This window comes from Danio rerio, chromosome 14, assembly GCF_052040795.2.
Source record: "Danio rerio strain M-AB ecotype USA chromosome 14, GRCz13ab, whole genome shotgun sequence".
NCBI classification, from domain to species: Eukaryota; Metazoa; Chordata; class Actinopteri; order Cypriniformes; family Danionidae; genus Danio; species Danio rerio.
Window position 1 is genome coordinate 38,060,001 of NC_141034.1, and position 20,433 is coordinate 38,080,433.

Below are 20,433 nucleotides of genomic sequence, written 5' to 3' on the forward strand. Positions count from 1 at the left end.
AACCTATAATCAATCTAAACTTTCCAGGATGATTTTTTCCAATTACTTTCCCTACCACATGTGGAGTCACCTGACCCTGCTGTTAGGCTGAGACTGGTTTATACTTCTGCTGCCACTTTGCAGCCGCAAATCTGTATTTTAATGCAGTAATCTGTATTTTAATTTTAGGCCATATCGCTTTGCCCAAGATCAAGTCTTTTTCTATGCAGTGCATCTGCATAAAATATAATAAATTACAAACATATAAAAATACGCCAGAGCAAAAATAAAAGTGAAATAGACAGCGCTTTATGGCTTTCTGGAGAGTTTAACATTATTCAAAATACGGCTGCATGATTTGGGGAAAATCTGATATTGTGATATTTTGTGTTACTGTGATAAATATTGCGATATGAATAGTTTCACAAGATTGTTTGAACATTTGATGGTTTTCTGGGGTGCCTAAAAGTAGTTAAGTACAAAAAATAAATCATAAAACTGCAAAAAAAATGCTTTTCTTACTTTTCTTTGCTTTGTTTCTAGTAAAAATAACTAAAAAACTACTGTAAAACTACAAATAACTGTTTGGACTAGAAAACATGCAACAATTCTAAGTAAGAAAAGCCTTTTTTTTTTTTGCATAAATCTAATAATTTCCTTTTAAATACATTAAATACAATTCTGTAGCTCCTGGTCAACATTAATTCAGACTCAACATTGTTTTATCTTGCGATGTGACTATTGCCTAAGTGCACATTGCTATATCGATGCTTAAACGATATACTGTGCAGATCCAAATTAAAATACAAAAACTGAACAATCAAACGTGGTACTTGCTGCCACATTAACAATGACAATGCAGCTCAATATTTATTGCTTCAAGCACTCTTATTATAGTCTGTCAGGATACATTTTACTCCATACAAAGATTGTAACTTAATTGACCATTTTGTCACTAACATTAATTTGTAAAATGGTAAATTTTTTAGGAATCATGAGATTTCAGCAACTAGATTAAAAGTTTGTGCATCCAAAAAAACTGTTTTAAGACAAGTAATTGGGATTCAAATTGCGATATCGATGCTGAAACGATATATTGTGCAGCCATAATACAAATACAAAAACTGAACAATCAAATGTAAAATAACACAGTCATCATTGTAAAAATAATTTTAGGCAATAATAAAAAAATATATATATATTTTTTTTATTTTAATATTTAATTATTATCTAATCCTGAAATATTGATGCTCAAATGACATATTGTTCAGCCCATACAAATAACAAAAATGACTAAATGAGCTGAAATGAGAACAAACCTCATTGGTTCTCACATATTACATAAGCAGAACAAAGCTGATCCTGCCAGTATTTGATATATGTACTGATTAATGTTTCTGTGTGAATAAAAGCATTAACTTTATTTTATTTTGTCTCCATAATCCAAGAGTTCTGACATGCATAAAAGAAATCAAGTGTATTCTATTCTTATTTTTAAAAGTTCCTTGACATTACACAGGGCTTCAAACGTGTGTGAGCTCTTTTTACTCAGCTCATTTCGAAGTTTTGAGTAAAGCTGAGTGTGTACACTCTTAATGCAGTTAAAGAGTTTGTGTGCTCATGTGAGGCTTATTAGGCTCCAGGACACTGAGGTGGAATGCAGGATAATGGGCAGCACGCTGGCATCCACCACCACTGCTCTCTAACACACATACAAATAAAAAACCACATCGTCTAAACACCATATGACTGTGCACAGAGCCTTTCACATCTACAGCAGCCTAGGGGAATTTATAATGTACGCTTTACACATTCCTGGGGTTGTCAGGAGTACAAATCATCATGGTTGAGTATAACACCCATAGCCAGGATTGGATAATGCAGCAAATGTGATTTTTGTGTTACAAATTATTCAAGCAACATCAAATCCACTTTTATCTTTTTTAAAACCATCTAATAGAATTAGATATAAAGTTTAAGTATGAAATCTTTCAAAGTATAAAACTTTGTTAAGAAAAGTAATACAGAACATTGTTGAAAAAAGAAAGTGCAAAAACATCAAAGGCAATGCATTACAGTTCAAAGTAAATTACAATAACAGTTTAACTAAAAGAGTTTTTTTATATGCAAATATAGTCAATACAAGTGTTTAATTCTTGAAATATCTCCAGTAATAAAATTAAATGCATGTGAAATAAAGTTTCAGTGTCATTCAAACAGATATATTTATGTAAAAATGAAACCGTATGCTTAATCTGATTAAAATGTACTTGTAAATATTTGTGCTTCCTTATGACTATGCAAAACAGCAATAATTGAAAATTTTATCATGGCTGTTTCAGGAGATAAAGGCATCACATTTACAGCCATTCCCGCAGCATCTATTTTAGAAATTTCCTTAAAACCATTCATTTGTAACTGAATTACAACAATAATCATTTGATTATTTAAAAAAAGAACCTGTTTGAGGAGCATTGTACAACCAAGCTTTTAATCCCTAAATAAATATTACAAAGAGTATACATAGGACATTAATTCCCACGTTTTACATTTGACTTTTCAGAAACGTTTTATTTTACTGTAAACTTTATTCTCCCCCTTTGGGGCGATTTGTTCTGCAGCGTACCAAATTTACAACACATATATCATACCACACACTTAACGCAAACATTAATAGTACTAAAAAACAGCAACTACCTCTCCCCATTAAAATTCATTCTATATCAGAGCTCAACAATAAGAACTGCTGCTCAACGGCCCAGGGCCAGCATGAGAGATGCTTGGGACAGTAGACTTTGTTACTTAAGTTTAATTTGCCTGCAATTTTTAAAAATAAAGTTTGAAAAAAATAAAGTGATGTTTCGCACAATTTGCCGTCAGTATGACAAGTTGGCCACCTTTTGTTAAATAATTCGAACTGCAATAAAAAACCTGCACATTTTCCATACTGCTCTTTTTATTTCCATAACACTTTGAATTTTGCTCATTATATGTTTATAAAATTTTTTTAAATACTTACATTTTTGATTCACATACATTATTTTGACACATTATTTAAAATATGTGGCTTAAAATAGCTATTAACTTCTCTTTTTATGGTGGGGCCAGTGATGATTTTGCCAGGGCGAGTAAAAATCTGAATCATTGGCCTGATTGGACCAGTAGAAAAATCTGCAGCATTAAACCCTGTATATAGGCCTCATAAAATACCACCATCAAAATTAAAAGTCCTATCAAAATTAAACTTCACTAATTTGCGCAGACAATAAAGTCGTTGCTGGCCTGTCCCACATACAGTAGTCTTTCCGTATTTTTATTACAATTAAATTATTAATTAAATTAATTAATTAAAATTTATTTGCATTTAAAATTATCGTTATGTATAAACATCACTTCAGTTTTATTAGATACAAACAACAAAATGGGATGTCATGTCTTTAAAACATCAGATTGAAAGAAAAACTAGCATTGCAACTGGTGGAATAAAGAATGTTAAACATAGAAGGAGAAGAAGAAGAAAAAAAGCATCAGCCAGCTGCATTCTCAATATAGAGATGCTGGTTAGATAACCTACAATTAGAAGACCCCATGTTTGTGGGTTTAAATGCCAACATGCCAAAAAGACCTAAAACAAGCACAACGGCATCGATGTAATAACACAAATAGGCACTCAACCACCTGATAGAATGAGCAGATCAGCCCAATACACATTAATGCTCTTTCCTTAAACTCTAGTATTGTTTTAACAAAGGTATAACAGCAAAACCAAGCACAATCATTAAATAGAATGGAAAGCTGAGATATACAAACAGAGAGTCTACTCACTTGAACTGCCCAGAACACTCTAACAAGGACAGGAGTCTTGGTTCTTTCTGTCCGCTTCTGATTTCATGTCCTCTAACAGTCTAAAACAAATCACTGTCAAGGATTCAACTGAACATCAAGAGGCAAAAGAACAGGGTGGAAAAGTGTGACGCCTGCTGATGGCTCTCCCTGATCCCTCTCCCTCCCTCAACACCACACAATCAAAGAACTTATTAGACTTTACATAAGGCCATTAGGTAAGTGTTACGTTCTCAACTGCAGCTGTTCTGTAGCATCTGTAATGGCACACAGCACCTTTCAGACACATCATATCAAATGACAATACAGGAACGTCACGAAATGCAGTTCAAGTTTTTCCTAAGAAATGTAAGAGATAAAGATGTGTGACTAACTTGATGGCAAAGAGGAAACAGCAACACATATAACAGATAGCATCTACAACACTGTTCAGCCTCTCAGACACTCTGGCAAAACAAGTATGTGTTATTTTTTACCATTACAGCTAGGCTAACAAGACCGGGCTAAATGACTTTTCAATGAGTGAACTGCTAACATAGTTAAAATTAAAAACAACAATCGAGTCTCCAAATAAAGGATACGGCTATACACTGGCTTTCGGAAATCCCAAATGAAGGTTCCATCATGAATGTTGATAAGAGTGCTGAATTAAAGCCGTCAGGCGGCTAGCAAGCAGGCTAAACTCAGCCCGAGTGTTTTCTCATGTCAGGCTCCGCCCCTAACAGCGCTGGCCTTCCGGGTAACTAAATAACTAAAAAACTCAGATAACACCGTTAATATCATTAAATATACATTCGTTTCTTCAACTATATGTGCTGAAAAGGATAAACAAACGGGTTAGCTTGTGAGCGGTCACGGTTGTGCTGTCGCGATAATATAAACCATTGGTTTTTCCGAGCAGTGTTTGGTTAGTGTTGACCAAAATATGTGGTGAGACATCACCGGTAATGTACGAGTTTCGAGCTCATCACCACTGCGCTCTTCCGAACGCAGCAACATTCCTGGGCGTGTGTTGGTGTTGATGTGCTGACCAGGGATGCGTGTTGTTTGCGCATATTAACTGGCAACACGCTGTATGGATCACTGCACTGTATCAATATTTGTCTTTGAGAAGCGTCCGTCAAACACCCACTTTTTAAGCGGATACAGTGTTGTTGCTTCATTATATGTAAATTTCAAACAGGATATAACGAATATTTGTACTGATGCTTGCCCTGCTGCATGTAGCAAGTTTATTATTATTTCAAAATAAGGACATTTAAAGGATAACTGATATTTCTGACCGTGGACAAAATATCATTGAAATCTCACTTAAGAAGAAGCATGGTGGCTTGGTGTGCTGCAGAGAATACGTTCTAGTACAATTTGTGCTTGCCTTAGCCTGATTCAATTTAAAGCGTTTCATAGAATCTATTTCTCAAAACTATCTGGAATTTTTATTGATGTATTGATTTTAAATGTATTTATTTCATTGTAATTAAAATTTTGTTTGTCTATTATCATCTCATAATGTTTAATTGTAAATATTTACTTTTAACATTGACAAATCTGAACCAATGACTGTATAAAATAGATCTAAACATTTTATGGTGATTGTTGAATGTCTGCATTTAGTTAATCATAATTTTCTGTACACTTTTTTCTTTTCCTCTTATTACTGTTTTCGTTTTTTAGTTCCTTTTTATAATTTTTTCTGCTCTTTTGTAAAAAACAAAAAAACAACCACCAAGATAACGATATGTAACAATTTGTACTGAATTAGTGTCTGTTTTTTTTTGCAAAAACAAATCACACTTAATAACTATAAATTAAAAAACAGGGCAAACACCCCTTTGTAAGTTTTGTTTTCAAAGCATTATGGATTACATTAACTCTTAGGGCTGCACTATTGTTTCAGCATGTATTCAAATCAACATTCAGCAATATTCATAAAAATATAGAATAGTTGAGGAGCAGCTCAGTTCAGGACATTTTATTGGAGTCATTCTAAAGTTAAGTCATAATGAAAGTTTCATAGTGAATGTTTATCACTTGCATGTATTTTTAAGCTCTCTGACTTTGTGAGCATTTGGAGAGAGTTTAAACCATTTAGGCTCAAGAAAATATCAAGTTTGTAAATTTAACAAAGATACATCGTTTAAATGAAGATTTATTTTACACCTAAAGTTTTATTTTACTCTTAATTTCAATTGACGGATATTTTTTTTACCAGTAAGTCGACAGGAGGGTTAAGTAATGAAGTAATAAGCTTGGCTCAACCTTCAGCCTCTGTTTGGTGAAGGTTCACGATTGCTCTGGCAACCAGCAGCAGTATGTTAAGCTTGATTTGAACAAACATGCTGTAACCTGAGCACAAAAAACTGGGACTCGCCTCACAAAACTAGGATTCTTTGTCATTAGTACACCCCATATTTGTTCACATACAATACTTACAGGTTTTAGATAAAAATGAGACCCAATCTATCTTTAAATGTGCTTGATAATCACATATATAATGTAGGCCTATATTATGTTTAATATACACACCATCCAAATAAATCTGATGTCAGAGCTCCATCCAAACTCATTTAATAAATCACAGATTGTATTATACATAAATATGAAAATGCATACATGAATAGTATATTGAGAAAAAATAAGCAGATAAGACCTAGACACTCCAATCTTGGATTTCAGTCTTCTTAAGTAGTACAATTAGTATTTGGTCAACAACATACGTAGAACATTGAGATCAAGCAGAGGTGGTTTTGATTTTGTGCATGGCATAAGGACTGGAGTTGATATGGGGCCAGATGTCTCCATTAGGCATCTCGGGTTTGTCCTCATCCCTCCTGTCTTCCATCACCACTGTCATTATCATCTCTGGATTGAACACGTCCGGTGTGCGATAAGGGCGTGTGAGGGGGGGAAATGTAGAACGCAAGGAGGCATCATCGTCAAAAGACCTCAGCTCATCTCCCAGCTCAGAGGCCAGGTCTTTCAGATCTCGTATCAGGGTGGATTTGAGGCCGAACAAACACAGCAAGAAGAAAAGTCCAGCACATATACCCGAGACAAAGTATAGAGCAACTGTCTCTGGAAGACCTTAAACGAATGGAAACATACGGTATATATAAATATTTTCATTAGATACTTAGTTCATTAAAATTGTAAATATAATAATAAATATAGAGATAATACCACACTTAAAATGAAAAGGCCATTGCTGACTGCTGATATTAGCAAATAAGAAGAATGATGAATTGTTTTTGCACAGATTTAGCAAATTACCAACCAAATCACATTTTTACTATTGCTAATAAAATCCATTCATCCATCCATCTATTTATTTATCACACTTATACAGATACATAGCAAATGTAATGTTTAAGGGTAATTCTTCAGTTATACGGACACTATTATGTCCTTTGATCATACTTTAAAAAAGTTTACTACCTTTCTGTTATATTTTTTTCATATTTTTTATTCTCCATTTAGGTGTCAAAATCACTGTTTTCACCTTGTCGCACACCAGAGTTTTAAACTTCAACAATGAAAATAACATTTTAAAATATTATTCATCTGGTATCTATTAATGTATCTTAACTTAGCACTAGTGAAATAATTTAAACATTTTATTGTTATCAATGTGAGACTATTATCAATATTATTTTTTATACAAAATATAGCTGTCGCACAATATCAGTGTCATTTCCACCACAACACTGTAATATCGCTTTAAAAAGGAAAAGTGTGAAAGATAATTTAGGTGGTTTCTATGAAAATGAATAGTGGCATCTGAGAACATGTTCAAGATGGAGGGAATTGAAATTTTTATCAACAACACTTAAAATCAAGAAAAATCAAGGTAATCAAGGTAAATATTGCTTGATAAGGAAATACATTTATTCCATGTCATTTCCAAACATGTTGTACTTTCAAAAATGTTTTTAAAAACCAAACAAAATTAAGGTAAATATAAGTGTTTTGTATACATGTCAGGCTAGTATCAATTCAAAGCTGATCGGTGAAGCTACGTTCATTTTTTCCACAATAAACTGTTGAAATTTCATTTCCATCACCGCACACATTTTTTAAAAATATCTGAAAAGTTCTCATCACACATAAAAGTGTATTCACAATGTATAAGTTCATGCTCTATTTAATATACAAACTCAGTTTATTTTCTAATAAACTCTTAAGCAAATTAATATTCAATTTTCGAGTGTGACAGGTGTACAATTCAGCTTACAACTAATTTATTTCATTAACAAATGTATAATTATTATATATATTGTAGAAAGATTGGTTGAACTAGATACAAAAATTGTCTTAGACAATATTTAATATTCATCAAAGGCAGCAACACCAAAGCTCAAAAAATACAAATTTATTAAATTAAAAAAGCTGACTCAAAGCGTGTGTCAGCTTTTTTGCTTTAAAATTTGTATTTTTGGAGCTTTGGGGTTGCCGCCTTTGATGAATATTTAATTTGCACCTTTTGCGTTTTTTGGCCGAGCACCCAATTAAGAGGGATTTTGTAAAATTTTTCTTAGATAATATTTAACTGCAATAATTTATTTCATTTTAAATAAAAACTGTATATTGAGATGTGGTGAAATTGACATTTGTTCAGTTCACGATGGAAAAAATGTTTCTCTTCTTATCTAAGTTTGTCCTCTTACAGATGTTAAAACTATTGTTTAAACTTATAAGGCTGTGTTACGTTAATTTTGAACAAGTTTTTTTTACTCAACTTCACAAGGCTAAAGGGGCCCATAGTTGAAAAATGGCCCTTATAAGAAGCTAAATAATTTATCAGCCAATCAACTAAAACAGGCAAGGAAGTTGAAAACACTGAAATAATAAAATGGATAGCCCAGAGTGCTGATCTAAACTTGATTGAAAATCTCTTTAAAATCATTGGCAATGAAGCTAGAGCCTAAACCACTCTCTACACCCTCTCTTCAGTGAACTGTGGAAGAGACTGCAGAGGAGTGGATAAACATCAGATCAGTGTGAGGGCCCATCCACAAGCCAACAAATTTAGGTCAATCCGCAAAAGTTTTAAATAGTTTTTGGTCTTTCATCCCCATGACACAGACATTATCAGTACCCTTAAACAAAATTTAGCTTCGACGTTTAAGAGATATTCTGACCTAACCGTCTTGGCTTGCCATAACAATTTGACCTTTGTCAAAGTAAAGATCTTTATTTCTCCTGCATCCAAATGATCAATAGTTGTTTGGTAACCACCTAATCTACAATACCTAGATTTTGATATCTAAGGCTTTGGCAATTGTATATATTTATTTATTGGTTTCTGAGTTATGTATACATTTTCACATATGTGAATGCTACATACCTGTATATTTCATGAAACAAAATTGATAGTTGATCACAAAAAAAGAAGGTAACATGACATATCATTTGCATATTGTGGGATCAGACCACACATCTAACATACCCTGGATTTGGGAAAAGATTTCCAGAGAGTTGGTGAAAATGTTTTGTGGTCTGGACACACCGGGGCCAGTATACCACCCTCCTGTGAAGGGGGAACAGGGCATTGGATCCAGCAGTCAGCAGGGCCAGCATCAATCAACTATAGCAGTTATGTTGTAAATGTGAGTACAGTTATGGCTAAAAGTATACATACACCGTACATGTTTTTTTAATATAAAATAAGAGTCATGACTAAAACTGCACAATGTTTTTTTTTTTTTCATTTACAGTAAAACCTGAAATTCTGAAAAAGTTACTTTTATTCAACCAACAATTATTTTTGTACCGGAAATGACACAGGCTTCTTCCAAAAGATAATAAAATGATGTACAAGAGCCATGATAGTGGCAAAAAAAAAGTTTTTTAAATAAGTATTTTTATTTAAGTAATTTTAAGTCAGAATTTGCCAGGAGTAATGAATAATACATTCAAGATTATGAATAATTTCAGGCATAGTGAATTTTATATATAAATTTATATATATATATATATATAATATAATATTTTATACAAATGTGAATATGCTTGATTTTTAATACGTTTTATTCGTGCATTGTGTTGCCATCCTGAGAAGAAGTAAATATTACCACTATTTACAACAGCTATATTAGTCCATATAATGTCATACATTTGAAAAAATTATACAGTAGCTGGAAAGGGTTTAAATATGAGAAACAGTTCTACTCAGGACAAACAAGGGATTCACAAACGATAACAAAACTCATCTACTGTATGTAAAGAAACACAATAAAAATTATTTGAACTTCACTTAGCTATTATGTTGTCCTGTGAAATAATTAAAAAAATATTCAGCAAGGTGCATGTCAAATTTTTACTCTATAGCATTCCTGTCTTATTTTCAAATGCAACAGTTACATGTGCATCAAGTCGCAGGTATTAAGTTGAAAGCATCTTAACATCTTGACACAAGCATGTTATTAAAGTAAAAACAATCAAAGCAATCAATAGAATTTGACCTAAGCAAATTCTTCTCACCATGTGTATAGTCAGAGAGCAAGAAGGGATCTATGTGTCCGCGTCCAACATCTTCCAGGAGATAACGTGGTACTAAATGCACAACAACAAAAAGTTTTAATGCTTCAAATATGAAACAATAAGGAGAGTGTTGTTTCTCCTGCACTAATGAAACTCACCACAAGTAAAGGACACTCGCAGGTGCTTTCTGGTGCCAGGAAAACAGGGGTCTCCAAAACCCTGAGCATCAGCCATAACAGAGCAGTTGGTCCGGCCATGACACTTTCTCGAGACCCTCCTCAATGCTGACGGAGACAAGCACTCTAACAGAAAACAAATGAAATATTAGTAATCACCATACTTCCCCAGGTTACATAAAAATATCAACCTTTTTGGTATTACAAGTTTTTAATAAACATTATGCTTAAATTTGGAAATGAGGCTTTATGACATTAAATGTGATGACACAATTTTGTAAAATAACATGTTGAATATTCATTCATTCAATTTTTCTTGTCGGCTTAGTCCCTTTATTAATCTGGGGTCACCACAGTTGAATGAACCGCCAACTTATCCAGCAAGTTTTTACGCAGCGGATGCCCTTCCAGCCGCAATCCATCCTTGGGAAACATCCACACACACATTCACACACACATTCATACACTACAGACAATTTAGCCTACCCAGTTGACCTGTACCGCATGTCTTTGGACTGTGGGGGAGAGCACCCAGAGGAAACCCACACAAACGCAAGGAGAACATGCAAACTACACACAGAAATGACAACTGAGCCAAGGGTCGAACCAGCGACCCAGCGACCTTCTTGCGATGAGACGTCAGCACTATACCTACTGCGCCACTGCTTCGCCCTCATGTTGAATATAATGATTCAAATTATGTTTGGACATGACCCTCGTTAAATACATGTAGAATGTAGATACAGTATGAATAAATCTGTGATGTTTGGGTAATGTGCTGTAAGTGTTGCATGCTGAAGTGGCTTATGATTCAGTGCAGGAGAAAAAAAAGCTCATTTTGAGAAAACTGACTTTAAAAATATGCACTGTAGGTGAAATCTACAGACACAAATTGGTCAAATGTGACAAAAGAAATATTTAAAGGTGTATTTTTGGGAAAATTACTTTATAAAAAGATCAAAATCTCAAAATTATGGTGTCTCAGCATAATCTCATGGCTCACATTTCAACACCATGTATTTACAGTCAAGTTGTTCTAAACTTTTAAGAAATCTTTCTTCTGTTGAACACAAAACATTTTTTTCCTGAGAATGTCGAAAAAAACAGCAATTGATATTAGTATAGGAACAAAACAACAACAACAACTATAAAAATCAATGGCTAAAATTCTTTAGTATATCTTCCTTTGTGTTTAACAGAGGGAAAAAATAAAACTTAATAATGAGTAAATGATCGAATTTCATTTTTCGGTGAACTATCCCTTTAAACTACTCTAGTGCTGTTGTAGCACGATTTCCCCGCTAGATGTGAGTAGAGTGATTTGTAGTTTCAGACCCATGTCCGTCTTTGTTTTCGCCTCTTGAGGGCACTCGAGGCTGTCGTGCTCCAGATGGCCGAACGTGGCTGAATAGATGGCCAGAACTGTGTCGTTCTTACAGGTCAGCCTCAGCCTCTCGTTCTCACACACCGTTCTCGAGCGATGATGTTCTGTGGAGAAGAATGAAATGGCCTTCAGTGATGTCCTGCTCGTTTTTTTTATTTTTATTTTTATTTTTTTTTTATACAGTATTGTGGAGTGAATCACAATCGTCTCACCAGGCTTGCATTTGTATGAGACAATGATGTATTTCCTGGTTTCAGGGCAGGGATCTTGACCAAATACTGGACTCACGACAGGAATGTGACACTCCTGTCGATCCTGGCACTCAGACATCACTTTCTAAACATAAAAAACTTATGACTGAGATTAAATAATACTTGGGTACAAATGATTTAATTATATTGGTGACACTTTACAATAAGGTTGTATTAGTTAATGTGTTTATTAAGACGAACAAACAATGACCGATACATTCGTTACAGTATTTATGTTAGTTAACGTTAGTTAGTTAGTTAAAGAAATTACAGCTGTTTAATAACAAATTTTAACAAGCATTAATTTGGAAGTGAATACATTGGAAAGTGTTGAACTATGATTAATAAATGCTGTACAATAACTACTTAAAATAGTTAGTGTTAGTAAATACAGTAACTTTAATTAGTGAAACCTTATTATAAAGTGTGACATATATTATATTATATCATATTATATTATATTATTCATTCATTTTCTTGTCGGCTTAGTCCCTTTATTAATCTGGGGTCGCCACAGCGGAATGAACCACCAACTTATCCAGCAAGTTTTTACGCAGCGGATGCCCTTCCAGCCGCAAACCATCTCTGGGAAACATCCACACACATACACACTCATACACTACGGACAATTTAGCCTACCCAATTTACCTGTACTGCATGTCTTTGGACTGTGGGTGAAACCGGAGCACCCGGAGGAAACCCACGCGAAGGCAGGGAGAACATGCAAACTCCACACGGAAACGCCAACTGAGCCAAGGTTCGAACCAGCGACCCAGCAAACTTCTTGCTGTGAGGCGACAGCACTACCTACAGCGACACTGTATATTATATTATATAATATTATATTATATTATATTATATTATATTATATTATATTATATTATATTATATTATATTATATTATATTATATTGGCAGTGCAGTGGGTAGTGATGTCGTCTGTAAGCAAGAAGGTCGCTGGTTTGAGCCCCGGCTGAGTCAGTTGGCATTTCTGTGTGGAGTTTGCATGTTCTCCCCATGTTTTCGTGGGTTTCCTCTGCGTGCCCCGATTTTCCCCACAAGTCCAAAGACATGCGCTTAAGGTGAATTAAGTAACCTAAATTGTTGTGTATGTGTGTGAATAAGAGTGTATAGGTGTTTCCCAGTGATGGGTTGCAGCTGGAAGGGTATCCACTGTGTAAAACATATGCTGGATAATATGGCGGTTCATTGATTATTATATTTAAAGAGAGCATTTGGGCCACACTTTACAATAAGGTTCATTAGTCAATGTTAATTAATGCATTTACTAACATGAACAAACAATGAACAATACATTTACTACTGTATTTGTTCATGTTATTTAACGTTAGTTAATGAAAATACAGTAGTTCATTGTTAGTTCATGTTAACTCATGGTGCATTAACTAATGTTAACAAGCATGGACTTGGATGTTAATAGTTCATTAGTAAATGTTCAATTATGATGAATAAATGCTGTACATGTGTTGTTCATGATTAGTTCATGTTAGTAAATGCATTAACTAATGAACCTTATTGTAAAGTGTTATCAGCATTTGTATGCGGATTTTATTTTAAGACTGGTCTAGAGCTCAGTTTTAAGGCCAGTAGATGCAATACCTGATTTATTTCTTATTGTGACTGGATGTGGAATCTGCAGCTCTAATTTGACTATTTTAATGAATTAAAAAAAAATTATGAAATGAAACAGCTTTTAAGCGGGATTATGCCAAAAAATCTTACATCAATTTTAAAACAACACAAGTAAATTCAAAGCAAATATTGGCAAAAATATGAGTTAATTGTGAGTTTGTTTTTGATATTTCTTAGGTGGCAGACAGGTCAGTGTGCTCGATTTAGACTAATTGAATGTAAGGTTGTCGCAATACCATTAGTTCAGTATACCATATACGAGCTGATGTATCACGATACCAAATAGTATTGCGATACTGTAATTCATAACTCAAATTGTAAAGAAATTTGTCAGAAATACTATATTTTACATGTTATAATAGGTCTACTTACTTTAATTCATAATTCCCTTATTATTAAAAAAACATTATTTGCACGTCACTTCACCTTCAAAATGTATTAGTTCTTTTTGTTTATTTTATAGATAACTCACCAACAAAAAATACATTAAAATAAAGATATAAATTATACAGAATGAAATTAGTTACAAAAAGAGCACTTTTTTAAACAAAAGTAGGCTATATGAAGAGTATAACAATCCAAAGTAATTCAATATTTCACATTGTGAGTCGTTCTTTTTAAGAGATTGTTGCGGTTGATGTAGCTACTAAATCATATTGACAGGAACGAAATGAAGCGATTCAGGTGTGCGTTTGAAATGTCAAAAAACATCAGAAAATGTGCAACCTTAAAGGGCATTTTAGTGACTTTTCCGCATGCAACAATATGTATTGTTAGACTGTTAATGACGATACTACAAACTACAGTGGCACCATCAGTATTTTGTAGCCATATATTGCGATACTACATATACTGGTAAACTGCAACCCTATTAATTGTATAATCAATGAATTTCTACCTATGGTGTGTGTGTGTACTGAGTAAAATGTTGTGGTTTTCGAATATTACGGCTATATGATACTTAGCAACTGACAGCCCTCATGTGCTTTGTACAGTAAAGAAAACACAGGTTGTATAAATAGTAAGTAAACAGGTTGCATGCTTTGTTTGTTCAATCACTGACACTGTGAAAGCGAATGATGATGCTAGATCTTAGGACTGTAAAGTGTCAAACAACAGTTTAAATAACCAGGACTCATTTTTAGCCATAGAAAAAAAGGAAAAGTGAAGCAGGATATAACAGATCGATTGTGAATAGAATCCGAACACAGGATGCTTTTGTCTCTCAAATGAATGGAGTAAATGCTGATCAAATACAGTCTACCTGAATGGCTGTGGTTGATGCACAGTCAGTGTTCTCCTCTGTCATGTTTAGGTTTGTGTATGGGCATAGATATGGACTTGGGACGCGTCGGCCATAAAACGCAGAGAGCACAGCCACTGATGTTCTAGAGGGACATCTGATGGACAGAGTCTCTCCATCACAGGCATGAGCAGTGTGGTTCTTCAGGATCCTGTGCAGGTAATCTAACAGAAACAAAAATGCTGTTAGTCGCTGGCAGTCAAAATAAAGGCCTACTGTACATGTCACTGCTCAGTACACAAACAATGTATTGTAAATGCATTTAGAAAATGCACTTAAGCCTGCTCTAGTACAATTCCAGTGATATGACAATGAACAAATCAGTTCCCTTGTTAATTTAAGGTGGGTAAAAATGAAAGCTTTGTAATGTAAAAAGGTATTCTTGAGTTTCTATTGCAGGGATATTTTACAGCTTTAACCAAAATTGACCAGTCAGATGAAGAAGAGTCACAGATTCAATTTAATTTTACTGAAGATAGTTTGCAGTTGCATCAGCAGAAGCCAGCTTCAACACTCACAATGAGTTAGTCGTCCGCTCTGCTTACAATCTCAAAGCATCAACAATTATATTCTTAAATAACCTAATTTACTACATCATACATATAGGTGTTGGTTAAAACACAGATAGACTTAGATGATTTCCATGTGTCTATGCTCAATATCTTAATATCTTAAGCATACAAACGTCAGACAGCCACTTCAGAGCTGATCCCAGACCTGTGAAATGATCCAAAAATGAACAGAACACACACACACACAATGTACTATCTGTTGCTTACCCAAGGCTGAGCGTACTCTCAGCAGCCTTATCAAAACTGGTTAAAAACCGGGACAATCTACATCCAAACTGGCAGCTTACATACAAAGGAATTAGCTTTAAAAGATTTAACACATAAAATGGCAAATAACTCAGGAAACTTTAAAAGTCCAGGGGCCTCATGTACGAAGACTTGCGTGGAAATCTTACTAAAACATTGCGTACGCACAAAGCTGTAAATGTGCGTACGCAGAAAAAAATTCAGATGTATGAAACACTGCGTACGCCGAATCTCACGCATATTCTTTTGTACATCTGAATGAACGTGAAACTGAGCGCAACATGCACGAGTACAAAACCCCTCCCTGCCTCCTCCCCCGTATGAATATGCTAATGACTATGCTAATGGCAAAACCCAACGAAAAAGCAGTGTCAAAGGCAAGCAAAAAGAGACACTTTGAACAGAATGTGAATTGGAGGTGCTGCTTTCGGAGGTAGACCGGAGAAAAGCGGTGTTATTTGCAAGTTTGTTCTCCGGAATTAACAACAAAAGAAAAAAATAGAGTGGGAGAGTTTAGCTGATGCGGTCAACACAATTGGGTCTGAACATCGCACTGTGCATTAAAAAGAAGAAATAGTGTCGTTTATATCTGTAAAATGTTGCAGGATGCTTAACAGTTTCAGTGGCGCTACTCGTAAGACGCTTGTGATCATGAATTGATACGTTCGAGCATGAGCTCGGCTCGAATCCAGCGTCTGATGAACTCTTACTTGTTTTTTTCCCCGCTACATATCAGATTTTGCCAACTATTTATCACGAGAAAGACAAGTAGGAATCATCAATAAGTTTGTGCATCATATTTTATTTGCACATTTATTGAATGGAAATGTTTCTGATTCACGCATGCAAATTCATCTTCAGATAGTGTCTTTATAGCAATGTGCGTGCAGTAGATAGCTCAGATTACATTGGGAAAACAGGCGACTGCTGCAAATTGTGCTTTAATGTTTAGCTGGTCAAATGTATGGTATGGAAACCTTATATACCTGCTGAACCCGTCTCATACAGCTGCCATTGCAAGGCTCAGACACTTTGTAGAGAGGAATTTAACACAACTGCCTCTAGGAGTCGCCAATGGAAATAAAACACACACGCACAAAAAATGTGCGTACGCCTGCCAGAAAGCTGCCGTGAAGGTGCGCACATTCCCACGTTCAGTTCATTGTTAGTAAATCCAAACGTGAGCGATTCTGAACGTGAAACCTGGCGTACGCAAAGTTTTTGTGCGTACACAGCGTTGATACATGAGGCCCCAGGTCCACACAAGAGGTCTCCATGACCTCTGAATTGGCTATAGGTAGGTCCTGAGGAAACCAATCATTTGGCATACAGAAAAGCAATCGCACATATCATTCCAGTTAAACTCTGAAGTGGGATGACACTTAGGTCATCAAGTAATCTAGGCTCTTATACATTCAACTTTATTTATAACCATAAAGACATAAGAAAGGATATTACTTCATCCTGGAGCGGACATCCATCAGAAAATCCACGCCATCACTATGACAGCTTCTCTTTTTAATCTAAAACGTCAGTAGGCCTATGCATTTCTATATTGAGTACATTTTATTGTTCACTTGTTTGTATTTTCATATTTTATACCTGCTTGCACACATATATTCTAGGATTTGAAGTGCATAATGAAAAAAATAATAGAAAAAAATGAATTAAAATGTTACTATAAGCATAAATATATATTAATAGCTAATAATCTTGGCCTTAAAATGTTTATTTATTTATTTTTTTGAATATAAACGGATTTTATTCTAGCCGAAATATAACAAATAATACTTTTTCCATGAAGAAAAATGTTATAGGAAAAACTGTGAATATATACAGTGCTCAGCATATATAAGTACACCCCACACAAATCTATCTTTTAATAGGAAGCTAAACAATATTATAGTTGTACATATACATTAGATTAGTCAGTACCGAAGCCAAATCTGGAGCTTATCTAACAAAAAAAGTTACAATAACAGTCCAAAAACTAGTACACCTAAATGTATGTTCTAGAAAAATATTAAATACAAATTTAAAAACAGAAAAAATCAAGAGAAGCAAAAAAATGGAAACATTTAGTTGAAAATTTGTAGGTTGTAATTATTATTTTTTTTTGCAATATTTTGCTTGAATTTAATTGTATTATCTTTCCATTTCTAAATCTGTTTGGTGACTAAAATATCATTTAAAAAAATATCTGTTTAATAAATTTGGTTTGCTTAAATGCACCAAAATACATTGCCTATATTCACTGAGAAATGGATAAAAGATTTCATTTTCAAAACGTGGTGAAGTCAATTATGCTGAGCACTGTATACATATAGATAAATATATAATGGTAAAGTTAAAGTAAAGCTACAGTATCTTTGAATCCTAAACTAACTTTTTTTTTGTGAAAACAAAGCAAGGCAGAGGTCAGGGACAGTCATGTAGCCAAAGGAAATCACAGCAACAGGATTTAAAAGCACTCTTCCTGTTCACTCTACTGCTGATTTGGGATTTAAATCTTGTGAAGGACATACACGAGGGATCCTGCAGATTTCCTTCTCAAGGAGCATTTCCCTCTTTCTTACGCTCCACTTTTCCAAACAGCTCAGGTGCTTTATGTGTTTTGCATGCATGGCTTCAATCCTACACTGGATCACATCCATAAGTACTCAATGAGAAGGAACTGGATCAATGGCAATTGTGATGTCTGCCTCGTCCTTCTGTCTTTTCGTTGGTTACACCATTCTGCATCTGTACAGCTCTCTGTTGTGCAGTGCCAGGCACAGACACATTCGCAAATAAACACAATGAGCTATTCTTAGCTGATTATGACTCCTGAAGCCATTATGTTTGTATAGGGGTAAACTACAGAACAATGAAAGGCCTGTGATAATCAAAATATGAGCTTGCACTTTATTTCACATTCTGTATAAATGCTTAACTTAAATTCCCATTAGAGTAAAAGTAGACTTAATTTGGGCTTTGGGTTATTAGAATAAGGTCTCATATACAAAAATGAAAATTAACTTACCATTAACTTACTCTGAAGTTGTTCCAAACCTAAATTATTATTATTTTTCTTATGTTGAGTGCAAAAGAAGATAATTTGAAGAATGTTGAAAAATGATAGCCATTTAATATTCTTTCAAATATTTTCCTAAAGAAACTCAAACAGGTTTCTAATCACTTGTTGCAGAACAAATTATGACAAAATCTTCATTTTTGGGTGAACTGTCCCTCTAAAAAGTTACTTGCAGTCTATAGGGGACAATCAGAATGACCAATAATGAACTGCATTAATACATTTTGCTGACTTTTATGGCATTATAATACATAATGGCTATACTGTCTTTTTCATATTTGTGGATTTTTATATATAGCACATTATCAGTCGAGCTTCAACAAAAAATGTCTGGTTCCGAATGGGTTAATGTTGATAACTGGCTTGTCTTGTATGGATTGTACTCAAACAATGGAGGAGGATGGGACAGTTCTGTGACCCCTACACCCGTCCTCTAAAACTGATACTCTACAGATTGCTGACAAGGATTGTGTGAAAGGCAAACTACAGAATGTTGTCTTTCCTTTGGGACATTCACTGCATGTTGAATTTCCTTTATCAAAATTAGAGAAAAAAAAACAAACACTCACCAGTAAAATCTGGAGCTGACGAGGTTTGCCGAGTGTTGACAGCAAGAACGACGGAGAGGAAACACCAGGACCAACAAGAGCTCCATGGAGGCATAGTGCCCAGCGCACATTACGAACTGCTGTGATTTTTCACTAGGAGAAGTTGTTTGGCTGTTTACTGCCTTCTGACTTCTGGCCGGGAGAAAGTGTCAATGGTGGCTTTGTGTTGATTGGAGAACAAGCACTCTTTCTACAGCACTGACACTGGCAGATATTTGTGTCACTGCACTAATTAGACTGCAGTTACAGTTTTTGTACTTGTTTTCCATTTGTTTTCTTTTCAAGGTGACAAAGTTCACACCTCAGTTAAATAAGCAGCCACTTTGATGATAATAACACTGGTTTCCAGGCAAAAGTAATGAAAATCACTTTCTTAACAGTCCTAGCGTACACACAATGTCATAAGGTGTTAGATTTAGGTTGCCAGCATCTACAATGTCACTTTGTGACGTCCAATAATGATCTGGTCAATAATAATCTCGGTCCTGGAGGTCTGGTGTCCCTGCAGGGATTAGCTCCAACTTGCCTCAACATACCTGCCTGGATGATTCAAGTATACCTGGTAAGACCTTGATTGGCATGTTCAGGTGTGTTTGATTAGGGTTGGAGCTAAAATCTGCAGGACGCCGGCCCTCCAGGAACAAGTTTGGTGACCCCTGTCTTAAACTATTGTCATACTAATGTCAGACACTGGGATGTCATATCAGGGATGTAACCAAACTCCAACATCTGACAGACGTCATAGTGGTAACGTCCACACAATGTCAGACTGTAACATCAATAGACGTTAATATTTGGTAGATTTTATGTTGTGTTGGAGCCGGAGGTCAATCTGACGTCATATTGACACTCTGTGCCTGCTGAGG

The 20,433-nt window shown here is 34.8% G+C and overlaps 2 protein-coding genes across 3 annotated transcripts in view; both read right to left on the bottom strand.

Annotated features, from left to right (window-relative positions):
- Positions 1-4,768, bottom strand: part of ocrl (OCRL inositol polyphosphate-5-phosphatase) — a 31,740-nt gene extending 26,972 nt beyond the window's left edge. Inside the window, exons 1-2 of one of the 2 annotated variants that reach the window (XM_087280895.1) lie at positions 4,404-4,768; positions 3,805-3,884 (exon numbers count right to left, since the gene is read on the bottom strand). In XM_087280895.1, coding sequence (XP_087137021.1) covers positions 3,805-3,884; positions 4,404-4,448 — 125 coding nt within the window. In that variant the 5' untranslated portion in view covers positions 4,449-4,768. 2 annotated transcript variants of the gene reach the window in all.
- Positions 4,769-6,374: 1,606 nt separating this feature from the next.
- si:ch73-335m24.2 lies at positions 6,375-19,721 on the bottom strand. Its single transcript, XM_087281818.1, is given in 9 exon segments — positions 6,375-6,906; positions 9,269-9,349; positions 10,303-10,374; positions 10,461-10,604; positions 11,814-11,966; positions 12,075-12,198; positions 15,030-15,232; positions 19,529-19,571; positions 19,573-19,721. Coding segments are annotated over 9 exon segments (1,239 nt in total). The 5' UTR covers positions 19,639-19,721; the 3' UTR covers positions 6,375-6,553.
- Between the last annotated feature and the right edge of the window lie 712 nt (positions 19,722-20,433).